Source organism: Chiloscyllium plagiosum, unplaced genomic scaffold, assembly GCF_037043375.1.
Source record: "Chiloscyllium plagiosum isolate Xiang-an unplaced genomic scaffold, Cpla_swu_hap1 HiC_scaffold_8, whole genome shotgun sequence".
In the NCBI taxonomy this organism is placed as follows: Eukaryota; Metazoa; Chordata; class Chondrichthyes; order Orectolobiformes; family Hemiscylliidae; genus Chiloscyllium; species Chiloscyllium plagiosum.
In genome coordinates, this window is record NW_028270146.1 from 19085481 (window position 1) to 19107205 (window position 21725).

General features: G+C 42.8%; 1 protein-coding gene across 4 annotated transcripts in view; it reads left to right on the forward strand.

Moving 5' to 3' along the window:
- The window catches only part of alkbh1 (alkB homolog 1, histone H2A dioxygenase), a 54211-nt gene that overhangs the window by 14704 nt on the left and 17782 nt on the right, over positions 1-21725 (forward strand). For 2 of the 4 annotated variants that reach the window (XM_043697038.2, XM_043697041.2), the window contains exon 2: positions 15210-15318. In XM_043697038.2, the coding sequence (XP_043552973.2) occupies positions 15210-15318 (109 nt within the window). Of the gene's footprint in view, positions 1-14986; positions 15059-15209; positions 15319-21725 lie in introns of all 4 variants that reach the window. The other 2 variants (XM_043697039.2, XM_087989626.1) reach the window with 2 other exon arrangements.

A 21725-nucleotide genomic window follows, 5' to 3' on the forward strand; every position in this document is an offset into this window, starting at 1 on the left:
ATGCGATAGGTGGAAGGAGGTTAAGGTGAGGGTGATAGGCCAGAGAGGGGGTGGGGGCGGAGAGGACAGGAAGAAGATTGCAGATCAAGAAGGTGGTGCTGAGTCCGAGGGTTGGGACTGAGATAAGGTGGGAGGGGAAATGAGGAAGCTGGAGAAATCTGCATTCATCCCTTGTGGTTGGGGGATTCCGAGGCGGAAGTTGTGGCGCTCTTCCTCCAGGCATCGTGTTGCCATGGTCTGGCGATGGAGAAGGCCAAGGACCTGTATGTCCTTGGAGGAGTGGGCGGGGGAGTTAAAGTGTTCAGCCACAGGGCAGTTGGGTTGGTTGGTGCAGGTGTCCCAGAGGTGTTCTCTAAAACATTGTGCAAGTAGGCGGCCTGTCTCCCCAATGTAGAGGAGGCCACATCGGGTGCAGCGGATGCAGTAAATGGTGTGTGTGGAGGTGCAGGGAAATTTGTGACGGATATGGAAGGATCCCTTGGGGCCTTGGAGGGAAATGAGGGGGGAGGTGTGGGCGCAAGTTTTGCATTTCTTGCGATGCAGGGGAAGGTGCCGGGAGTGGAGGTTGGGTTGGTGGGGGGTGTGGACCTGACGAGGGAGTCGCGGAGGGAGTGGTCTTTCCGGAATGCTGATAGGGGAGGGGAGGGAAATATATCTTTGGTGGTGGGGTCTGTTTGGAGGTGGCGGAAATGACGAAGTATGATACAATGTATCTGGAGGTTGTTGGGGTGGTAGGTGAGGACCAGTGGGGTTCTATCCTGGTGGCGATTGGAGGGGTGGGGTTCAAGGGCGGAGGAGTGGGAAGTGGAAGAAATGCGGTGGAGAGCATCGTCAACCACGTCTGAGGGGAAATTGCGGTCTTTGAAGCAGGAGGCCATCTGGGTTGTTCAGTATTGGAATTGGTCCTCCTGGGAGCAGATGCGGTGGAGGCGAAGGAATTGGGAATATGGAATGGCATTTTTACAGGGGGCAGGGTGGGAGGAGGTGTAATCTAGGTAGCTGTGGGAGTCGGTCAGTTTATAGTAAATGTCCGTGTTGAGTCGGTCGCCCGAGATAGAAATGGAGAGGTCTAGGAAGGGGAGGGAGGAGTCTGAGATGGTCCAGGTACATTTGAGGTCAGGGTGGAAGGTGTTAGTAAAATGGATGAACTGTTCAACCTCCTCGTGGAAGCACGAGGTAGCGCCGATACAGTCATCGATGTAGCGGAGGAAAAGGTGGGGGATGGTACCAGTGTAGCTGCGGAAGATGAGAGACAAGATGCCTGACACTCCTGTTCTTTTTTTTGTCTGGCACCCTTGGTTTTTTTTTGTTTCTTCCCCCACACTACCGGTTAACTGCGGTAGTGTTTATTTTTTCCCCAACGCCCATGTGTTGTGTGTGTGCAGGTGTGAGACACAGTGAAAGATACAAGGTGCACGAATCTTTATTCAAATTTCCACCACCAGCAAGAAAGGAAATACCCGAGTGGCCAGTGACAAGCAGTGCCCTTCACATCAAAGGGCAATGCTGCGTGAGACACTTCTGTTTTTTTTCTCTGGTCCAGCTCCCTCAAGAGCCAGCTCTCAGAGTGAACAGAACCTCTGACAGTCTTTTTAAGAGCCAGCTCTCAGAGTGAGCAAGATGTCTGAGACTCCTGTTTATTTTTTTTTCACACTACCGCCTAACTGCAGTAGTGCTTATTTTTCCCCAGCACCCATGTTGTGTGTGTGCAGGTGTGAGACACAGTGAAAGAGACAAGGTGCACAAATCTTTATTCAAATTTCCACCACCAGGAAGAAAAGAAACACCCGAGTGGCCAGTGACAAGCAGTGCCCTTCACATCAAAGGGCAATGCTGTGTGACTCTCCCCTGTTAATTTTTTTTTTCTTTTTTTTTGCTAGGCAAACACCCGAGTGGCCAGTGACAAGCAGTGCCCTTCACATCAAAAGGCAATGCTCCTCCTGGTTATATTTCTTTTCTTTTTTTTTCTTAATAATTTAACCCCCACACTACCACCTAAGTGCGGTAGTGCTTATTTTTTCCCCAGCACCCATGGTGTGTGTGTGCGCAGGTGTGAGACACAGTGAAAGACACAAAGTGCACAAATCTTTATTCAATTTCCACCACCAGGAAGATAGGAAAACACCCGGGTGGCCAGTGACAAGCAGTGCCCTTCACATCAAAGGGCAATGCTGCATGAGACACTTCTGTTCTTATCTGTCAGTCAGGGCTCCCTGATTGGACCAGATTAACGGCCCCAGTTAGGGAACTCATATTCCATGAAGTCCATCTAGCTGAATTTCTTGCAGTTACTGCAATTACACTTCAGATGTCTGTATAACTCTATACAAATCCAAGTCCTTATTTTATACTTCACCTCAAATAATGTCTCCTCCTTCCGCATGGCGTTGATTTTCTGCCTGATTTAGGCTCCATAGAAGCTTATACTATGTTTGAGATTTTGGAGAAGATTTGTAGCTCAAGTTGTGGATCCGGTTGTAAATTTGGTTGCTGAGCTGGTAGATTTCGTCTCAGATGTTTTGTCACGTTACTATGTCACTGGCACTATATAAATGCAAGATACTGTTCAGAATATGGTCCACAATACAGTGCAGAACAGGCCCTTCAGCCTTCAACGTTGCGCCGACCTGTGAACTATTCTCAGCTCGTCCTCCTACACTATCCCATCATCATCCATATGGTTATCTAAGGATTGTATAAATCTCCCTAATGTGGCTGGGTTGACTACATTAGCAGGTAGGGCATTCCACACCCTTACCATTCTCTGTGTAAAGAACCTGCCTCTGACATCTGTCTTAAATCTATCACCCCTCAATTTGTAGTTTTGCCCCCTCATACAAGCTGACGTCATCATCCTAGGAAAAATTATATCTTTTCTCATTTGTATAAAATTATTGTAAAGATTTAATTCTTTGTTGATTTGCTTCGTTGGAATAGTGATCTCTAATCTGAATTGGAGGTTCAGCAAAAGACAAGTGGCAGCTTAAGCTGAACCTCCCGTGAGTTACCACTGCTTTCTTTAGGAGCTGGTGGAGTCCACTTTGGTTTTTTCATTCCAGTGGAAAGGTTTGACTCGTGTAATGATTTAGAAGGTGGTGGAGAAGCTGGCATCTCTTCCAATAATAAAGGCTTGCTTTTTACTGGAGCTGCAGCTACAGGAGCTGTAGGAATGTTGTTGAGTTTTGAAGATTTTTTCTCCTTTTTGCTTTGTTTTTTAATTTTATCCTTTTAATTTTATGCAGTATCAGGAAAACCTGCCATATCATGGATTAAGGGGTATATCTTTATAAGTGTTAATATATCCTCTAATAGTGATTTTGTTTGGAGAAAGGGGGAAATTTGTTTAAGTGTACACAACCCCTTGAACCTTTCTCTTTTATGAAGCTCCACTTGCACTGTAGCTTAAAGGGTTAGCCTTGAGTGCAGCCTGTATAAGAACTTTTAGAAATCTGCATGAATGCTGATTTAGAGGGAACATTGATTACTATTAACTCCTTCTGTATTGACTTAGCATCTTCACTATACCAATTTTCTAGATTGAATCCCATTAGAATTCATATAAACCAAAAGTCTTTAAAGTTAATCATTGTTTGTAATTGTGTTAATTTTTAAGTGCAGTTTCCATTGTGACTATTCTCTTTCAGTCTGTAAATTATCATTTATACATACTCTCTCATAATTATACCCAGCCTGATGTTGAGCATTGTTGCAGCTTGATCTAATTTTAAACTGTGCTTCTGTAAGGCTACGATTGCTTTGCATAATGCACACTTGCATTTTACTGAGACTGTAATATTCCTTCAGTGCCTCCTGCAATTGGTGCAATGTTAAAATCCCTGGAGAGACATTCAGTATAATTGGTTTCTTTGTCAGTCTACTGTCTAGATGATCTAAGCTTTAAAAAACAAAAAAAAACTTTAGAAGATTATTTCTTTAGGAATATTTTTTCCTGTACATTGGTGGAAAACATTTCACTATCATCCTTGCTTTTAATATTTGAAATGGTTATTTCTAATCTAAGGAACTTATACAGAAAACGGTTGAGGTAGTTGGTTAGCTCACCGAACTGCTGGGTTATAATGCAGACGTTCGTTACCATGCTGGGTAACATCATCAATGCGACTTCTGTGAAGCACTGTTGTTCTGTCCCACTTTGTTTTTATGTGGCCCAGTCTGTTGGGGTGAGTGTCACTTTCAGGTCTTCTCTGCAGCGGTTTATACACTGGGTTCATCCCTGTGTGAGTTGATAGCCTTTTTGGTAGAAACCCATGCTTTCATTTGATGTCATGGCCCTATTCACCTCCATTGACACACCATTAGTCAAGGAAACAATTGCCATGCTACCAGAGGATCCAGTAACAATTACTTCTAGCAACACCATCAGCACAGACAACATGTTCAAGCTACTTGACTTATTCCTCACTACCCCACTTTGTCTTCAGTGGCCAGATATATCAACAAGTCAACAGCACACAAATGGGCCCTCTCATGATTAGATTCCCTATAGTGTGGAAACAGGCCCTTCAGCCCAACAAGTCCACACCAACCCACCGAAGAGTAACCCACCCAGACCCATCTCCCTCTGACTAATGAACCTAACACTAGGGCAATTTAGCATAGCCAATTCACCTGACTTGCACAACTTTGTGTGCTGTGGGAGGAAACCAGAGCACCCGGAGGAAACCCACGCAGACATGGGAAGAATGTGCAAACTCCACACAGACCGGAGACTGGGATCGAACCTGGGACCCTAGTGCTGTGAGGCAGCAGTGCTAACCACTGAGCCACCGTTCCGACCGGACTAATGTCATGTCAGGACTAATAGCAGAAGCAGTCATGCAGAGATTTGAAAACACAGCCCTTCCCCTAATCCAACTGAGCTATGGACACAATCCGTGGACAACACATTTGTTAACATCAAACATACAAGATTAGAGGAAACACACCATCTCATGAACAGTATACTCACCGGCATCAAGTTTACCAGGAGGAAGAGAAGAACAACCAAGTCGCATTCCTAGATGACATGATTGAGAACGTGTGTAAGGTATGAGCAGGTAGGGAAAGAGTTAAGTTTCAAGTTTTGTGAAACAAAAGATTCAGCTAGCATGACTTGGAGGCAAGGATAATGGTTTAACAAAGTGAAGAAGCATTTATTATGAGAAGCCATTTAACAAGATGATGAAGCATTCATTATGTAAAGCCATTTAACAAGATGAAGAAGCATTTAGTATGTAAAGTTAGTTAACAAGGTGAAAAGTATTCATTATGTGAAACCAACTAACAAGGTTTAGAACTTTCATTGTGTAACAGCAGATGGCTTATCTTTATCATTGACACTTGCTGATTGTAACGGTCGCTCAATCAATATGTATGTTGCCTTATCTGGATGCTCCTCCCTGTAACTGACTATATAATTCATTCAGAAACTAGTTTTCGAAAAAAGAGAGCTCATGTCTCTGTGCACATGGGCGATCGTTCTCTCTCCCTCCTGGAATAAAGATGAAGGAGGTCCAGAATAAAGATGAAGGAGGTAAAACTATACTGTCTCGCTGAGCGTTTTGCTTTGACTGAAGTGGGAACGGGTCGACAATATTGGCATAGTCGGCAGGATCCAAATGAATAGTTACGATCGGATGGTGTCAGCGATCTCCCGGGACATTGTTATCTCGAGATGGACAGGCCCACAAGGCAAGATTTTAACCCTTGGTCCCTCTCGATATTCCCGTGTGTTGGAAACGGTCCCCTCGTTCAATTGCTTTCTATTCTACGGACTCCTCGAATGGTACTTAGTTCAGTCGAGAGAAACAGTTTTGCAAGTGCGTAGACAAAGAGGTTCATGTCCTCTGTGCTGTATTGGCGGGGATGGGGTTTAATTGTGGTTCAAATCCTCTGTGCTTTTTTCGGAGGGATTAATTGAGGTTAGAGTCCACTGCGTTGTATTGAGGTTCGAGTCCTCCGTACTGTTTCGGGGTTCGAGTTCTCTGTGTTTAAGTGGGATTTGAGTTTTCTGTGTTTAATTGCAATTCGAGTCCTCTGTGTTTAATTGGGGTTTGAGCCTCCATGAGGAGTAAAGTGAGAAAGGGGTTAAAGTCTCCTAGTGGCAATAGTTGAGGCTCTGCGAATTTTGATGTTTTAAAATGTTGGTTTATTAAAATACTGGTTCAGAAAATCCTTTTAAGTAACAATTTTGCCTTATTTGAATCCAGACCTCAATTCCCTGTATTTTGAGGGCTATGTAATGGGGCAGATTTTGTTTTTACATTAAAATTGTCCAACATTTATGTCCTTTTTAAAATTATCAAACTGGTAACCTTAAAACAAATTGATTGAGTGCCTTGAGCCCCTGATTCATTTGAAATTCTACAATGCCTATTTAAAAAAACAGTTGGGTCAGTGGTCATGCTTTAGCCAGCTGAGAGTATTGTACTAAAATATCTTTGCTGTGTTTTTAATGCAGAGTGTTCACAAAAAGAAGAGTGCATTTTGAGTTTGATGTTTTGTTAAGATTTTAGAGAATATTAGAAGTTGAGGCTGAGCTGTTTCAGTTCTGTTAATTATTATTAAGAATTCATTGGCCCCCTTCATATTGCAAATTCAAAGAATATTGATCTGTACCAAAAGTTGGCACTGTAATTCTGACTATTTTATTTAGGAAGTTTCATTTGGAGAACATATTTTAAAATACTCAGCATTTGTTTCCCACGAATATTTTGAGATTTAAATCTAAACTGAAACTGCCTCTTTAATTACGAAAGCACAGAAAACATTTTGTTGTTTTCTTGCTATTCGAGACTTTTGAAATAGTTTTCCTGACAGCTTTCACACTAGCCAAGTATTAATTTGTTAAAGGAAAATAATTTTTGAATAACCTGAATGGGGTCCCCCAAGGGTTTGATTATAGGACCACTGATTGTTGTTTATAACTGACTGAATTGTCTAGGCAGTACAATTTAAAAGTTTATGGATTTTATAAAACTTGATAATGTCATAAATAGAGAACAGAGTAATAGACTTCAAGAATTCAAAACATGTTGAAATAGGCCGACACAATTTAGTGTAGTTGAATGTGTGACTGTCTTCATACTGATAATCACCTTGGCAAGGAAAGAGTGAGAGAGGAAATGCAAATATACTTTCAGCAGCTAACATCTTCTCTAGAGTTTCTCCATTCACAGGTAAAGCACACCTTCGGACCACTGTCCACCCCTCCACAACCTGATCCAATGATGTCAATCAGCTTCCCAGTCATGAGCACGAAAAGTGAAGAAGCTAGCAACAGTGAAGAGGAGGTCGGTACACTTTTTGTCAGTGACATTAAACCACATGAGCTTTACCTTGTCTTTCGATCATTTAAGGGATATGATGGTTCACTGATCAAGCTAACATCACAGCAGCCAGTTTGCTTTGTTACATTTAACAGCAGAGCGGGAGCAGAAGCAGCAAAGAATGCTGCATTCACTGGGCCAGCTGCTGCACTGCTCACTCCGGAAGGATGGAAGTCTCGTCAGCTTTAAGTATTTAACTGACCTTACCCAAGTATTCAGATTTCCCCATGGAGTGGTGTGCAAGGACAGACTGGATTTTGTGTTCAGGTTTGACTTTATTGAAGGAGATTTTGGATAACTGGCTCGCTTCCACTCGACTTGGAGGGGATGGAGTGGTCACTAAGGACTGTGGATTTAAGAACTTTACTGGTGATTTTTTTTCCACAAGAGAGGATTGTTTAAATTCTATTTACTGTAACAGACTAATAATTTTTGTTGTTATAATCATTGTTTGCTATGTGTCAATAACTTGCTTAAATAATGGCTGAGAGAGTCTTATGAAAGATGGTAGTGCCATCTAGGTGGTTATCATGAAATGAAAGAAGGAGGGAATGAGAAAGTGTATAAGGTATGAGCAGGTAGGGAAAGAGTTAAGTTTTGGGTTGTGTAACAAAGGCTCAGCTAGCTTGACTTGGACCAGATAAGAACTTACAGTAAACAATGACGTGCTGGAGACAAGGGTAGTAGGTTAATGAGATGAAAAAACATTCATTATATAAAACCAGTTAACAAGGTGAAAAGCATTTATTATGTGAAGCCAGTTAACAAGGTTAAGAACGTTCATTGTATAATGCCAGATGGCTTAATCTGTATTGTTGATGCTCGCTGTTTGTAATGGTCACCCAATCGATATAGATGTTGCCTTATTTGGATGCTGCTCCCTGTAAGTGACTAGATAATTACTGAAGAATCTGCTGTTCAAGAGAAGCCAGAGAACTCTGTGCACATGGACAATCGTTCTCTCCCCCTCCAGAGCCCAGAGTAAAGATGAAGGAGGTAAAGCCATACTGTGTCTCAGCGTCTTGCTTCGACTGATATGGGACAGGGAAACAGGACAACAATATAACCAACAGGGGATTTACAACCAAAGTGTACAGGATACCCACCACACTGACCAGATCCTCAACTACAATAGCAACCACCCTACTTTTTAGATTAGATTACTTACAGTGTGGAAACAGGTCCTTCAGCCCAACAAGTCCACACCGACCCTCCGAAGAGACCCACCCAGACCCATTCCCCTACACCTAACACTAGGGGCAATTTAGCATGGCCAATTCACCTAACTTGCACATTTTTGGACTGTGGGAGGAAACCGGAGTACCCGGAGGAAACCCACGCAGACACGGGGGGAATGTGCAAACTGCACACAGACAGTTGCCTGAGGTGGGAATTGAACCCGGGTCTCTGGCGCTGTGAGGCAGTAGTGCTAACCACTGTGCTACCGTGTCGCCCATGATTCTACTCATGAATCTGTTCATGATCTGACACTGTTTTAAATATCACATGAATAATGCTTATACTATTCCATTGAAGTCGGATGGCTAGGTTTCTCCCTGTTTGTGTACACAATTACTATATAGAAGTACTATATATTGATGTAGGATGAAAGCACAGAATGAAACATTCACAAAAGTCATGTGCACCCTGAACTCTTGATTTGGGTTAGTTTAACTTTACCACTGGTGTGAAATATAATCAGAGTTCCATCATTCTTGTTCAGACTACTTTGTTCAGACCGAGGTGTCTCAGATGGACTATTTCTGTTCCTCAATCATTTCATTGCTTAATTCTGTTCTATCAAATCAGGATAATATATGAAAATCCTTTTCTATTTCACCAAAGCTTATTAATTTTTAATAATTTGGCATTTTTATTTAAACTTTACTCTTGCAATCCATTAAATCTCACTAGTGTTCAGTCTCAGTTATTTGCCAAATAAGTGAATAGATCAGTACTGATGTAGAATTTGACATTTCCTGTATTTAATTTTATGCCCACATACTCATTCTTTTACCACTAGTTTGGCTTTTGAGATTGAATTGCCTACTGCAGAGTTTGACCAATATTTGCAAGAAAATTGAGTTCGTAAAAACAGAGGAATTGTGTGTTATGCCCTTGATGTGCAAAGCCTCAAATGATCATTCATCTCTTGATTTAAAAACTTTAAAAGTAGCAGGTAAGTGATAGTGTGAATGCAACACTAGTACTCTTCCATCAACCAGACTCTACAGCAATATAGAGTTTTTTTTAATCCAGGGGCATTGGAGGCAATTATTTCAACTTTTATTGTATTTGGGAATAAGGGAGAAAGATGATCCCCAGTTCCTGCTGCAGCGGTGTTGGATGTTACTAAATACTGGCTCTTGTTTTGTGATGCCATGCTCTTCTTGAAGCTGCCAAATTGGATCTGACAGCAGAAAGGCCACAGTATAAGATCTGTTACTGATCTCCTTCAACATTGCACTATATGATGGCTCAGGTAGCCTGTACTTATTGATTGTGACATCACCTCAGGGTGCAGAGTGAAACCTTCCACCATTTTATCAACACTTAAATTTTTACACCATGAGTTAGATTCTGTTCTCTTGCTGCCAACATGTAGAATTTCTGAAAATAGCATGAGAACAGAATCAATATGAGCAGGAAATATATTTGACCTTTATTTCTGTATGAGATGATAAATGACAAAGAAGCTATGGGAGAGTTTTTCACTTTTTCTTTCCCTAATGCCTAATTCAAAAAATACACTAATTCATGAAATTCAAAGCTGCTATCCTCCAGTTCTATCCTCCAGTCAGCATTAGACCTCTCTTTTCTGCTTCGTTACTTCCAGCTGGCTGTAGTGTATAATGCATTCTTTAAATTTTGATTCATGGCAAGAGCTCACTGTTAGAAGTCCCAATCATGCTCCTGTGTGAAATTCAGTGTTAAAATTATCCAGCTGAATGTTTGTAGCTGGCTATTCCAGCTATATAGTCCATACACAAAAATCCACAAAAAATATAAATGAGCACTTCAATAACTGAGGACCTTTCATTCTGAATCTGATCAACAAAAAAAAGACTTGCAGTTGACTGGCCAGCTGTTTTTACAGTAACACAAAATGTATTTTGAATGTTTTTGAAAAGCAATTACATACAATTTACAAATGAATTCAATAAAGATAAATGTGAGGTGTTACATTTTGGAAATAAAAATAATTTGCGTCTTTCTTATACAATAAGAATCTAAATGGAGTAAATGAGTGAAGATATTTAGGAGTACTAAAAGTTGTAGCATAGATTAAGAAGGTCTTCAAAAAAAGTAAATTAAGCACTTGGCTTTAATTTCTAGAGGAGAAAGTGAGGTCTGCAGATGCTGGAGATCAAAGTTGAAACTTTATTGCTGGAACAGCACAGCAGGTCAGGCAGCATCCAGGGAACAGGAGATTCGACGTTTCGGGCACAGGCCCTTCTTCAGGAATGAGCAGAGAGTGTTCAGCAGGAGAAGATAAAAGGTAGGGAGGAGGGACTTGGAGGAGGGGCGTTGGAAATGTGATAGGTGGAAAGAGGTCAAGGTGAGGGTGATAGGTCGGAGTAGGATGGAGGCAGAGAGGTCAAGAAGAAGACTGCAGGTCAGGAAGGCGGTGCCGGGCTGGAGGGATTCGGCTGAGACAAGGTGGGGGGAGGGGGGATGAAGAAACTGGTGAAGTCCAAGTTCATCCCCTGTGGTTGGAGGGTTCCCAGTCGGAAGATAAGACGCTCCTCCTCCGACCGTCGCGTTGTTGTGGTTTGGCGGTGGATGAGTCCAATGACCTGCATATCCTCGGTGGAGTGGGAGGGGGAGTTGAAATGCTGTGCTACAGGGTGGTTGGGTTGGTTCGTCCGGGTGGCCCAGAGGTGCTCTCTGAATCGCTCCGCAAGTAGGCGGCCTGTCTCCCCAATATAGAGGAGGCCACACCGGCTGCAGCGGATGCAGTAGGTGATGTGGGTGGAGGTGCAGGTGAATCTGTGGCGGATATGGAAGTTTCCTTTGGGGCCTTGGAGAGAAGTGAGGGGGGAGGTGTGGGCGCAAGTGTTGCACCTCCTGCGGTTGCAAGGGACTCCCTTGTCAGATCCACATCTTCCGCAACTACACTGGCCCCACCCCCCATCTTTTCCTTCGCTACATTGATGACTGTATCGGCGCTACCTCGTGCTCCCACGAGGAGGTTGAACAGTTCATCCACTACACTAACACCTTCCACCCCGACCTCAAATTCACCTGGACAGTCTCGGACTCCTCCCTCCCCTTCCTAGACCTTTCTGTTTCTATCTCAGGCGACCGAATCAACACGGACATCTACTACAAACCAACCGACTCCCACAGCTACCTGGACTACACCTCCTCCCATCCTGCCCCCTGTAAAAACGCCATCCCATTCTCCCAATTCCTTCGTCTCCGCCGCATCTGCTTCCAGGAGGACCAGTTCAAAATACGTACAACACAGATGGCCTCCTTCTTCAAGGACCGCAATTCCCCCCCCGACGTGGTCGACGGTGCCCTCCACCGCATCTCCTCCACTTCCCGCTCCTCCCCCCTTGAGCCCCGCCCCTCCAACCGCCACCAGGACAGAACCCCACTGGTCCTCACCTACCACCCCACCAATCTCCATGTACAGCGCATCATCCGCCGTCACTTCCGCCACCTCCAAACAGACCCCAGCACCAAGGATATATTTCCCTCCCCTCCCCTATCAGCTTTCCGTAGAGACCACTCCCTCCGCGACTCCCTTGTCAGATCCACACCCCCCACCGACCCAACCTCCACTCCCGGCACCTTCCCTTGCAACCGCAGGAGATGCAACACTTGCGCCCACACCTCCCCCCTCACTTCTCTCCAAGGCCCCAAAGGAAACTTCCATATCCGCCACAGATTCACCTGCACCTCCACCCACATCACCTACTGCATCCGCTGCAGCCGGTGTGGCCTCCTCTATATTGGGGAGACAGGCCGCCTACTTGCGGAGCGATTCAGAGAGCACCTCTGGGCCACCCGGACGAACCAACCCAACCACCCTGTAGCACAGCATTTCAACTCCCCCTCCCACTCTACCGAGGATATGCAGGTCATTGGACTCATCCACCGCCAAACCACAACAACGCGACGGTCGGAGGAGGAGCGTCTTATCTTCCGACTGGGAACCCTCCAACCACAGGGGATGAACTTGGACTTCACCAGTTTCTTCATCCCCCCCTCCCCCCACCTTGTCTCAGCCGAATCCCTCCAGCCCGGCACCGCCTTCCTGACCTGCAGTCTTCTTCTTGACCTCTCCGCCTCCATCCTACTCCGACCTATCACCCTCACCTTGACCTCTTTCCACCTATCACATTTCCAACGCCCCTCCTCCAAGTCCCTCCTCCCTACCTTTTATCTTCTCCTGCTGAACACTCTCTGCTCATTCCTGAAGAAGGGCCTGTGCCCGAAACGTCGAATCTCCTGTTCCCTGGATGCTGCCTGACCTGCTGTGCTGTTCCAGCAATAAAGTTTCAACTTTAATTTCTAGAGGAATAGAATAGAAAAGTAAGTCGTGCCAAATTTGTATCAAACCCTGGTTAGACCATACCTAGAGTATTGAGGATAATTCCAGCCACTAAATTATAAGAAAATTTAGAGTTATTGGAGAAAGTGCACAAAGATTTAAAAGAACGATTCCACAAGTGGTTGGATATACTCATCAGGACAGAATAAACATGAGAGAGAAGGGAATAGTAGATTATTTTGATGGTTTCATATGGAAATTAAGAGGAAACTCAAGAGGAGCATAAATGTTGGTGCAAGTGATTTTTCTGTGGCACATTCTATGAAATGTTGTAATAAGATACCCATATATCGTTTTGTCAGTGTATCTTAATCTATTCTGGGATGAAAACGTGAGATATATTTAAACTTTTAGAGTCTGGATTTCAAAAAGTAGTCATGGGTGTTGGTTACTTTTGTGAAGCCATTTCTTTTTTTTTTAAAATTCAAAGATTCCTTCCATAGCAGGGTTGATTTTAGTTCAAGAAAACCCAGAATTTTCTTAAGGAAATTTGGAGGAGATGAAGATGTTGAATCCCTACAGTGCAGAAAGAGACCATTCAGCCCATTGAGCCTGCATCGACCCTCCAAACAGCATCCCACCAAGGCCGAGCACCTGACCCTATCCCTATAACCCTGTATTTATCATGGCTAAACCACTTAACATGCACATTCCTGGACACTATTGGCAAGTTAGCGTGGCTGGCACTGTGGCTCAGTGGTTAGCACTGCGCCAGGGACCCAGATTCAATTCCATCCTTGGACAACTGCCTGTGTGGAGTTTGCATGTCCTCCCCGTGTCTGTGTGAGTTTCCTCTGGGTGTTCCGGTAACCTCCCACAGTCCAAGGTGTGCAGATTAGGTGGATTAGCCATTCTAAAAATATTGCGCACAGTGTCCAAAGATGTGCGGGCTAGGTGGGTTAACCATGGGAAATGCACGGTTACAGAGATAGGATAATCTGTGTCTGATTGTGATTCTCTTCTGAGCCATCATGCCGCCCCTGACTAGGGTCAGAAGCAAGTTTTAGTCTTATCTCCTTACAGAAGTATAGGAAATTTCAGGGATGTATGGTCACCTCCATAGAAGAGTTTAATTTTGGCAACTTCCAAACCAAGAAAGTTTTATTAGAAATCTGCAAGTTATTCGAACTGAGAAGGCTTAGGCTCTCAAAGCTGTGGAAGAGTTCATGTTGGCAGATTGGAAAACACTTCACATTGTGTCTACTTCCACAGCAAACAATCTACTAGAACACACAAAATAAGGAGCTGAGTTGGGTGTACTTTCTTGATATATGACCTTCTGTAAGTTAATGGTGTTAACAAATAAGTTACAAAAACTTTATTTCGCTCGGAGTTTGAAGATTTTTCTAGATGCATTCTGTACTTATTTATTTTCATTTATGCTTTTGTAATAAACTTCTGTAATTAAAGAAAATCTGCAGCCCATTGTCTATCAAATCAGGTTTCGTTCTGAGATCTGACTTGTCCAGTAGTTTTTAAAAATAAAGCTGTTACTCCATACTTTCTTCACAGAATGAATAACCTCATAGCTTGTATTCAATCTGTAAGCAGCAGGAAAGGGTCTTGTGACACGGTGGTCGTATCCCTACCAGACAATCTAGATCCAAATCACATGTTCCAGAGTGTGTCATAACATTATCTGAACAGGTTGATTAAAAATAATTAATAGCAGCAGGACTGGGAGTAAGATCTATTACACAATAGTCTCCCAGTTTTATTTGTATATAGTCTATATGTGTAAAAATAATCTTCAAATAAAGAACCCATATTAATATTTTGACAGTCCAAATATATATGGTGAACAGAGGTGAGCATAACAAAAAAGCCTTATAAGTTAAGAAGATAGGAATGCAAGTTGGACATTCAGCCCGTCAAACCTGCTCCAACGGTCAGTTAAATCATGGTTGATCCTCATTTTAACTCCGTTTTCCCTCTTTGACTTGCCTTCAACAGGGTTTTGGATTTCCAGTATCATTTATGTAAAGGTGTTCTCCAGATTTCATGTCTGAACATCCTAATTTTAAGACAATGCTGTCACGTTTTGGACTTGTTCACTGTTGGAAGTAACCTATTCCTATCTTCCCTATAAACATAGAAGATAGGAGACAGCCATTGAGCGGATTTCAGCTCTGCCATTCATGATTATGACTGATACTCTTAACACAAAGTAAGTTCTTTAATGAACTTAAAACACTTCAATTTGATCGTTCTGTCCCAACTCCCCACCCCTTTGCTATGTCCTCTACAATATTCATTATCATTTTAATAATTCCAGAGATCTTCCAAATGATTGTGTAACCTTTTTCTTTCTCTTGCAGGTATTGATCACACCACTTAATGTGACTTCCATCAGTGATAAGGATGCCTCTAAAGCTGGATTGAAGCCAGTTTGCAAATGGAAAGCTTATAGTTTAGAAGACTATCCAGGTACTGTACATTTCGCAACCCAAACAGGTCATAGCACCCTATCATTGCCAATGAAATATGAATGGAATTGCTGTCTACATGGGCTTAAATGGTCGACCTGACCAAGCGTACTCCCCACCGCAACTAAGTCTTGCTGTGGAGAACTCTAACTTTACAGTTTAAAACAAATATAAATAGAACCATAAAGCACAGGAGGTGATCATTCAGTCCAGCATGCATGTGCATTCTCTTTGAAAGTTGGGAAATCCATCAGACAAAGCTGGCCTAGATTTCTAGATAAACGTAAAGCCACACAACATTGCTCTCAAACAGCAGGCACTAGCCAGCTGTCTAGGTTGCGTACAAGTAAGAACAATTGTAGTTGGTTAGGCAGTAAAGTACAGTTACTCTTTTCTGTATCAGTTGTAGGGAATGGTGTTCTGTTTCTGGTCAATCCTTTCTCAAGCTAGTAGTTTATCTCAGAATAATGTTCCATCAGTCCTTTTACTTTGTACTTTTCTAGATGGCTGAATTTCATCCCATCAAGAGATGCACTGCAAGATCTGGGCAATCATAATTGCTTTCTCTCCTTTCTCATTCTCTTTTTGTGGTCTGTCTTTATTTTTTTCACTTTTTTTTCTCTCTCTCTCAGTTTTGTCTTCTTACTTCCTCTTTTACCTCTCTCATCTCTTTCACCTCTCTCATCTCTTTCTGTCTTTTCTCTGTCTTTCCTCTCTGTTTTCTTTCCTTGTGGTCTTGTTTTCTCTTTCTTTTCTCTCTCTCTCTCTCTCTCTCTCTCTCTCTCTCTCTCTCTCTCTCTCTCTCTCTCTCTCTCTCTCTCTCACTGTTATTTTCCCCTCTGTCTGTTTTCCCCGCTTTCTCTGTTTTGTCTCTCTGTTGCTTTGTTTCCTTCTTTCTCAGTCTTGCTTTGTTTGTTTTCTCTCTCTGGCTAGCTCTGTGTTTTCTTGCTGTCTCTCTCTCTCTCTCTCTCTCTCTCTCTCTCTCTCTCTCTCTCTCTCTCTCTCTCTCTCTCTCTCTCTCTCTCTCTCTCCTCACTCATTCACATACTCAGTCTGTTTTCCCTCTTTTTGTCTATTTCTCCCCATCCGCCAATCACATCTCTTTCTCCACATCCTCGAATGGCTCTCACTCTTATTCTGGTTTCGCGGATTTCTATCTATCTGTTTTCCTTTTTTTCCTCTCTTGCTTACCATTTTTCCCCTCTTTGTTTTCCTTCTCTCTCTATTTCTTGCTTTCTCAGTTTAACATTAAATAATGCATATGTGAGAAACATGAGAATGATGAGAACGAGGGTAGGTCCGATCAAGGACAGTAGTGGGAGACTGTATATTGAGTCGGAAGAGATAGGAGAGGTCTTGAATGAGTACTTTTCCTCAGTATTTACAAATGAGAGGGACCATATTGTTGAAGAGGAGAGTATGAAATGGACTGGTAAGCTAGAGGAGATACTTGTTAGGAAGGAAGATGTGTTGGGCATTTTGAAAAACTTGAGGATAGAGAATACCCCCGGGCCCGACGGGACATATCCTAGGATTATGTGGGAAGCAAGAGAGGAAATTGCAGAACCGTTGGCAATGATCTTTTTGTCTTCACTGTCAATGGGGGTGGTGCCAGGGGACTGGAGAGTGGCAAATGTTGTGCCCCTGTTCAAAAAAAGGACTAGGGATAACCCCGGGAATTACAGGCCAGTTAGTCTTACTTCGGTGGTAGGCAAAGTAATGGAAAGGGTACTGAGGGATAGGATTTATGAGTATCTGGAAAGACACTGCTTGATTAGGGACAGCCAGCACGGATTTGTGAGGAGTAGGTCTTGCCTTACAAGTCTTATTGAATTCTTTGAGGAGGTGACCAAGCTTGTGGATGAGGGTAGAGCAGTGGATGTAGTGTACATGGATTTTAATAAGGCATTTGATAAGGTTCCCCATGGTAGGCTTATGCGGAAAGTCAGGAGGCATGGGATAGTGGGAAGTTTGGCCAGTTGGATAGAGAACTGGCTAACCGGTCGAAGTCAGAGAGTGGTGGTGGATGGTAAATATTCAGCCTGGAGCCCAGTTACAAGTGGAGTTCCGCAGGGATCAGTTCTGGGTCCTCTGCTGTTTGTAATTTTTATTAATGACTTGGAAGAGGGAATCGAAGAGTGGGTCGGTAAATTTGCAAACGATACGAAGATTGGTGGAGTTGTGGATAGAGAGGAGGGCTGTTGTCAGCTGCAAGGGACTTAGATATGATGCAGAGCTGGGCTGAGGAGTGGCAGATGGAGTGCAACCCTGTCAAGTGTGAAGTTGTCCATTTTGGAAGGACAAATAAGAATGCGGAATACAGGATTAACAGTAGGGTTCTTAGTAAGGTGGAGGAACAGAGGGATCTTGGGGTCTATGTTCATAGATCTTTGAAAGTTGCCACTCAGGTGGATAGAGTTTGTAAGAAGGCCTATGGTGTGTTAGCGTTCATTAGCAGAGGGATTGAATTCAAGAGTCGTGAGGTGATGTTGCAGCTGTATAGAACCTTGGTAAGGCCACATTTGGAGTACTGTGTGCAGTTCTGGTCGCCTCATTTTAGGAAAGATGTGGAAGCTTTGGAGAGGGCGCAGAGGAGATTTACCAGGATGTTGCCTGTATTGGAGAATAGGTCATATGAGAATAGGTTGAGAGTGCGAGGCCTTTTCTCATTGGAACGGCGAAGGATGAGGGGTGACTTGATAGAGGTTTATAAGATGATCAGAGGAATAGATAGAGTAGACAGTCAGAGACTTTTTCCCCGGGTACAACAGAGTGTTACAAGGGGACATAAATTTAAGGTGAAGGGTTGAAGGTATAGGGGGATATCAGGGGTAGGTTTTTTACCCAGAGAGTGGTGGGGGCATGGAATGCGCTGCCTGTGGGAGTGGCAGAGTCAGAATCATTGGTGACCTTTAAGCGGCAATTGGATAGGTACATGGACAGGTGCTTAAGCTAGGACAAATGTTCGGCACAACATCGTGGGCCGAAGGGCCTGTTCTGTGCTGTATTGTTCTATGTTCTATGTAATCTTACTGTTAGCTCCTTTCAGCAACTGGACCTAATTCAAAATATGAATTTAGCATTTAAAGTACTAATAGTGAAACACTCCCAGCTATATTATCATTGACCAAAAGAAAATGCTGAAGAATTAATCTTTCAGTTACTTATGAAGTTTTGGTAGTTGAGTTTTGGCTTTATCACTGTTTGTTCTTTAATTTCATGTTTGTAAAAATACACTTAAGGCATCTTATTTCTATTAGGGACTAAGAGTGCACCAGCTTCCTAGACACAATAATTAGTTTCTTATCCTTAAGGGCCTTGAATGGCTGTGGTGAAACCTGTCATTTCATCTATTGTAAGAGTGCAAAATGGTAAGAATCCTAATTCAGAATGCTGAGAGGAATGTGAGCGTCAATCTTCAAATAAGACATGGGTAGATAAAGTCAATAAAAAGAGTAAATTGTTTTTTGGATGTTTGAAATAAGGGCACAAAGCACAATAGTAGCTGAAAAGGCATGGTAGTTGAACTACATAATAATAACAGAAATAAAATGCACCTCTCTCCGAGACTGCGACTCATGCACTAACAAGAATTCTAGTTTTAGTCAGGCAAAGGGAGCTCAGTACCAGATCTTCTTCAGAGCATTTCCCCAATAACATTCGCCACTGCCTATGTTTGTGTTTCGCTGTCTCAAATTATGTTGTAAACTGGGGAGCTTTAAAAGGGTCTTCTTTACCACAAAAGGTGTTTTCAGAAGGCGGTGTTACATAAAGACCATGTGTACTTAACTGAACTTTGATATCATGTAAGGACAGCCCAGCAAATGTAGTTTTGCGTGTCTTATAATCATGTTGTACAATATCCATCTGAAATATAGGCAGAAGGGCTTCTGAGTGTGCATTGTACCTTAACATATTCCTACATGGCCTGACAAAATGAGCTAAGAATTCATATTGGTACCAATTATTCCATTTTGATTAGAGCTGTCAGAATAACGTTCCCTTCATCCCATATGTACTTCTCTTGTGTTATCACAGTCAAGTAAAAGCATTATTTCTATGGAGGAGAATTGGAGTGCTGAATTTAACATTGGACAGCAGCCCTGCCCACTGAAAAGTTGGGCAAAACCCACCTCCAACAGGCGAGATACCCACAATCACAGTTAACATTCATCAGGTAATTAAATGACACCTCCCCCACTCCGCACATGTGAGAGGATATTTTTTATCCATTCAGAGGATGTAGGTGACCCTGGCACGGCCAGTAGTTATTACTCTTCCCTGGTGATCTTGAGCAGAGGGTGGTGAGCTGCCTTCTTGAACTGCTGCGATCCATGGAAATGGGTTACTATTGGCAGAGCTGGCATAAGCAACTAGAATTGTCCTAACCCGCAAAACCCATGTTCCATGAATTAATTAAAAAAGGTATATCTATAGGTTGTTCAGAAGGGAGTGCCAAAGTTTTGACACAGCAACAAAAAAGGAACTAGCTGCAGGTCAGGAGGTAATGGCCTCGTATTATTACTGCTGAAATATTCGTCAAAAGACCCGTAATGTTCTGGGGACCCAGGTTTGAATCTTGCCACAGCCATAGGGGATATTGCATTCAATGAAAGTCTGAAACTTAAAGTCTAATGATGACCATGAAACTGTTGTCAATTGTTGGGGAAAAGCACAGCGGGTTCACTAATGTCCTTGAGAGAAGGAAACTGCAGTCTTTACCTGTTCTGATCTGATTGTGACTCCAGACCCACAGCAATGTGGTTGACTCTTATCTGTCCTCTGAGCAATTAGATATGGGAATGAATGAATTAAATTTAAAAAAAAATGTTCTGGGGATCCGGGCATGAATCCTGCCATGTCGGATGGTGGAATTTGAATTCAGTAAAAATTTCAAAGGTCTAATGATGACCATTAAAATGTTGTAAATCGTCAGAAATAAAACACCTGATTCGCTAATGTCCTTTAGGGAAGGAATCCACATTCCTTACCTATGAGGTCCACGTATGACTCCAGACCCACAGCAATATAGTTGAAGTCTTGACTGCCCTGTGAGAAATTAGGGGTGGGTAATAAATGCTGACCTAGGCAAAAACGTCCTCATCCCATGTATGAAATTAAAAAATGATACAGTGCAAAACCCTGATGGTTAATGGCATGGAATTAAGCATATTATGCTTTTGTGTTCCAGTTATTCAGTGCATTGGCAAGACCATGTAGAGCACAAAGCAGTACAGCACAGAAACAGACCTTTTGGCCCACTATATCTGTGCCAACCACGATGCCATTCCAAACTAATCCTAACTGCCTGCACACGGTCTGTATCTCACAAATACAGTGCAGCTTTTGTCTCCATATTTAGGGAAGGATTTAAATATATTGGAGGCAACTCGGGAGGCTTCCTAAATTGGTACCTGTAATTCATATGTTGTCTTATGAGAACAGGTTAGACGTACTGGTCTTGTTTCCATTGGAGTTAGAATTGGCAATGACTTAATTGAATTGAATAAGCCCCTTGACAAAGTGAACAGAGTAATGAAGTTTTCATGCTGGTCAGTCCAGAACTTGGCAGCATTGTTTTAAAATTCGATACTGCCCTATTAGAAGAAAGATTAGGAAAATTATTTTTTCTTTTCTAAAGTTGTGACACTCTGTTCTTCAGAAAGTGGTCGAGATGAAGTCGTTGTCTTGAAAATATTCAAAGATAGATTCTTTTTTAGGCAGGGGAATTCAAGGATTTTGGCATTAAATGGGCATGTTGAATTCAACACAAACAGATGTATCATGATCTTACTGAATGAGGGAGCAAGGCTAAAGAACCAAATTGTCTACATATGCTCCTGTTTTGTGTGTTTGTTGGTACTTGGTTAAATGCTGATTTGATATCAGTGACTGTACCTTCACAATTCAGTTAATTTGTTTGTGAGGTCAGAAGCTGACTGAGCCTGATGAAATCCAAACTGAGCATTGGTGAGCAGGGTACTGCTGAGCAAATGCACTTCATAGCAGTATTGATGACCTTTTCCATCACTTTGATTGAGAGTTGACTAACAAGGCAGTAATTGACCAGCTTGGATTGTCTGACTTCTTGTGAACAGGACAGACTTGGGCAGTTTTCTACATTATTGTGTTGATGCCAGTGTAATACTAGACCAGTTTGACTAAGGTGCAGCTAGATTTTGAGCACATCTTCAGTACTGTTACCAGCATGTTTAGATTAGATTACATACAGTGTGGAAACAGGCCCTTCGGCCCAACAAGTCCACACCGACCCTCCAACCCATCCAGACCCATTCCCCTACATTTACCCCTTCATTTACTACGGGCAATTTAGCATGGCCAATTCATCTAACCTGTACATTTTTGGACTGTGGGAGGAAACCGGAGCACCCGAAGGAAACCCACGCA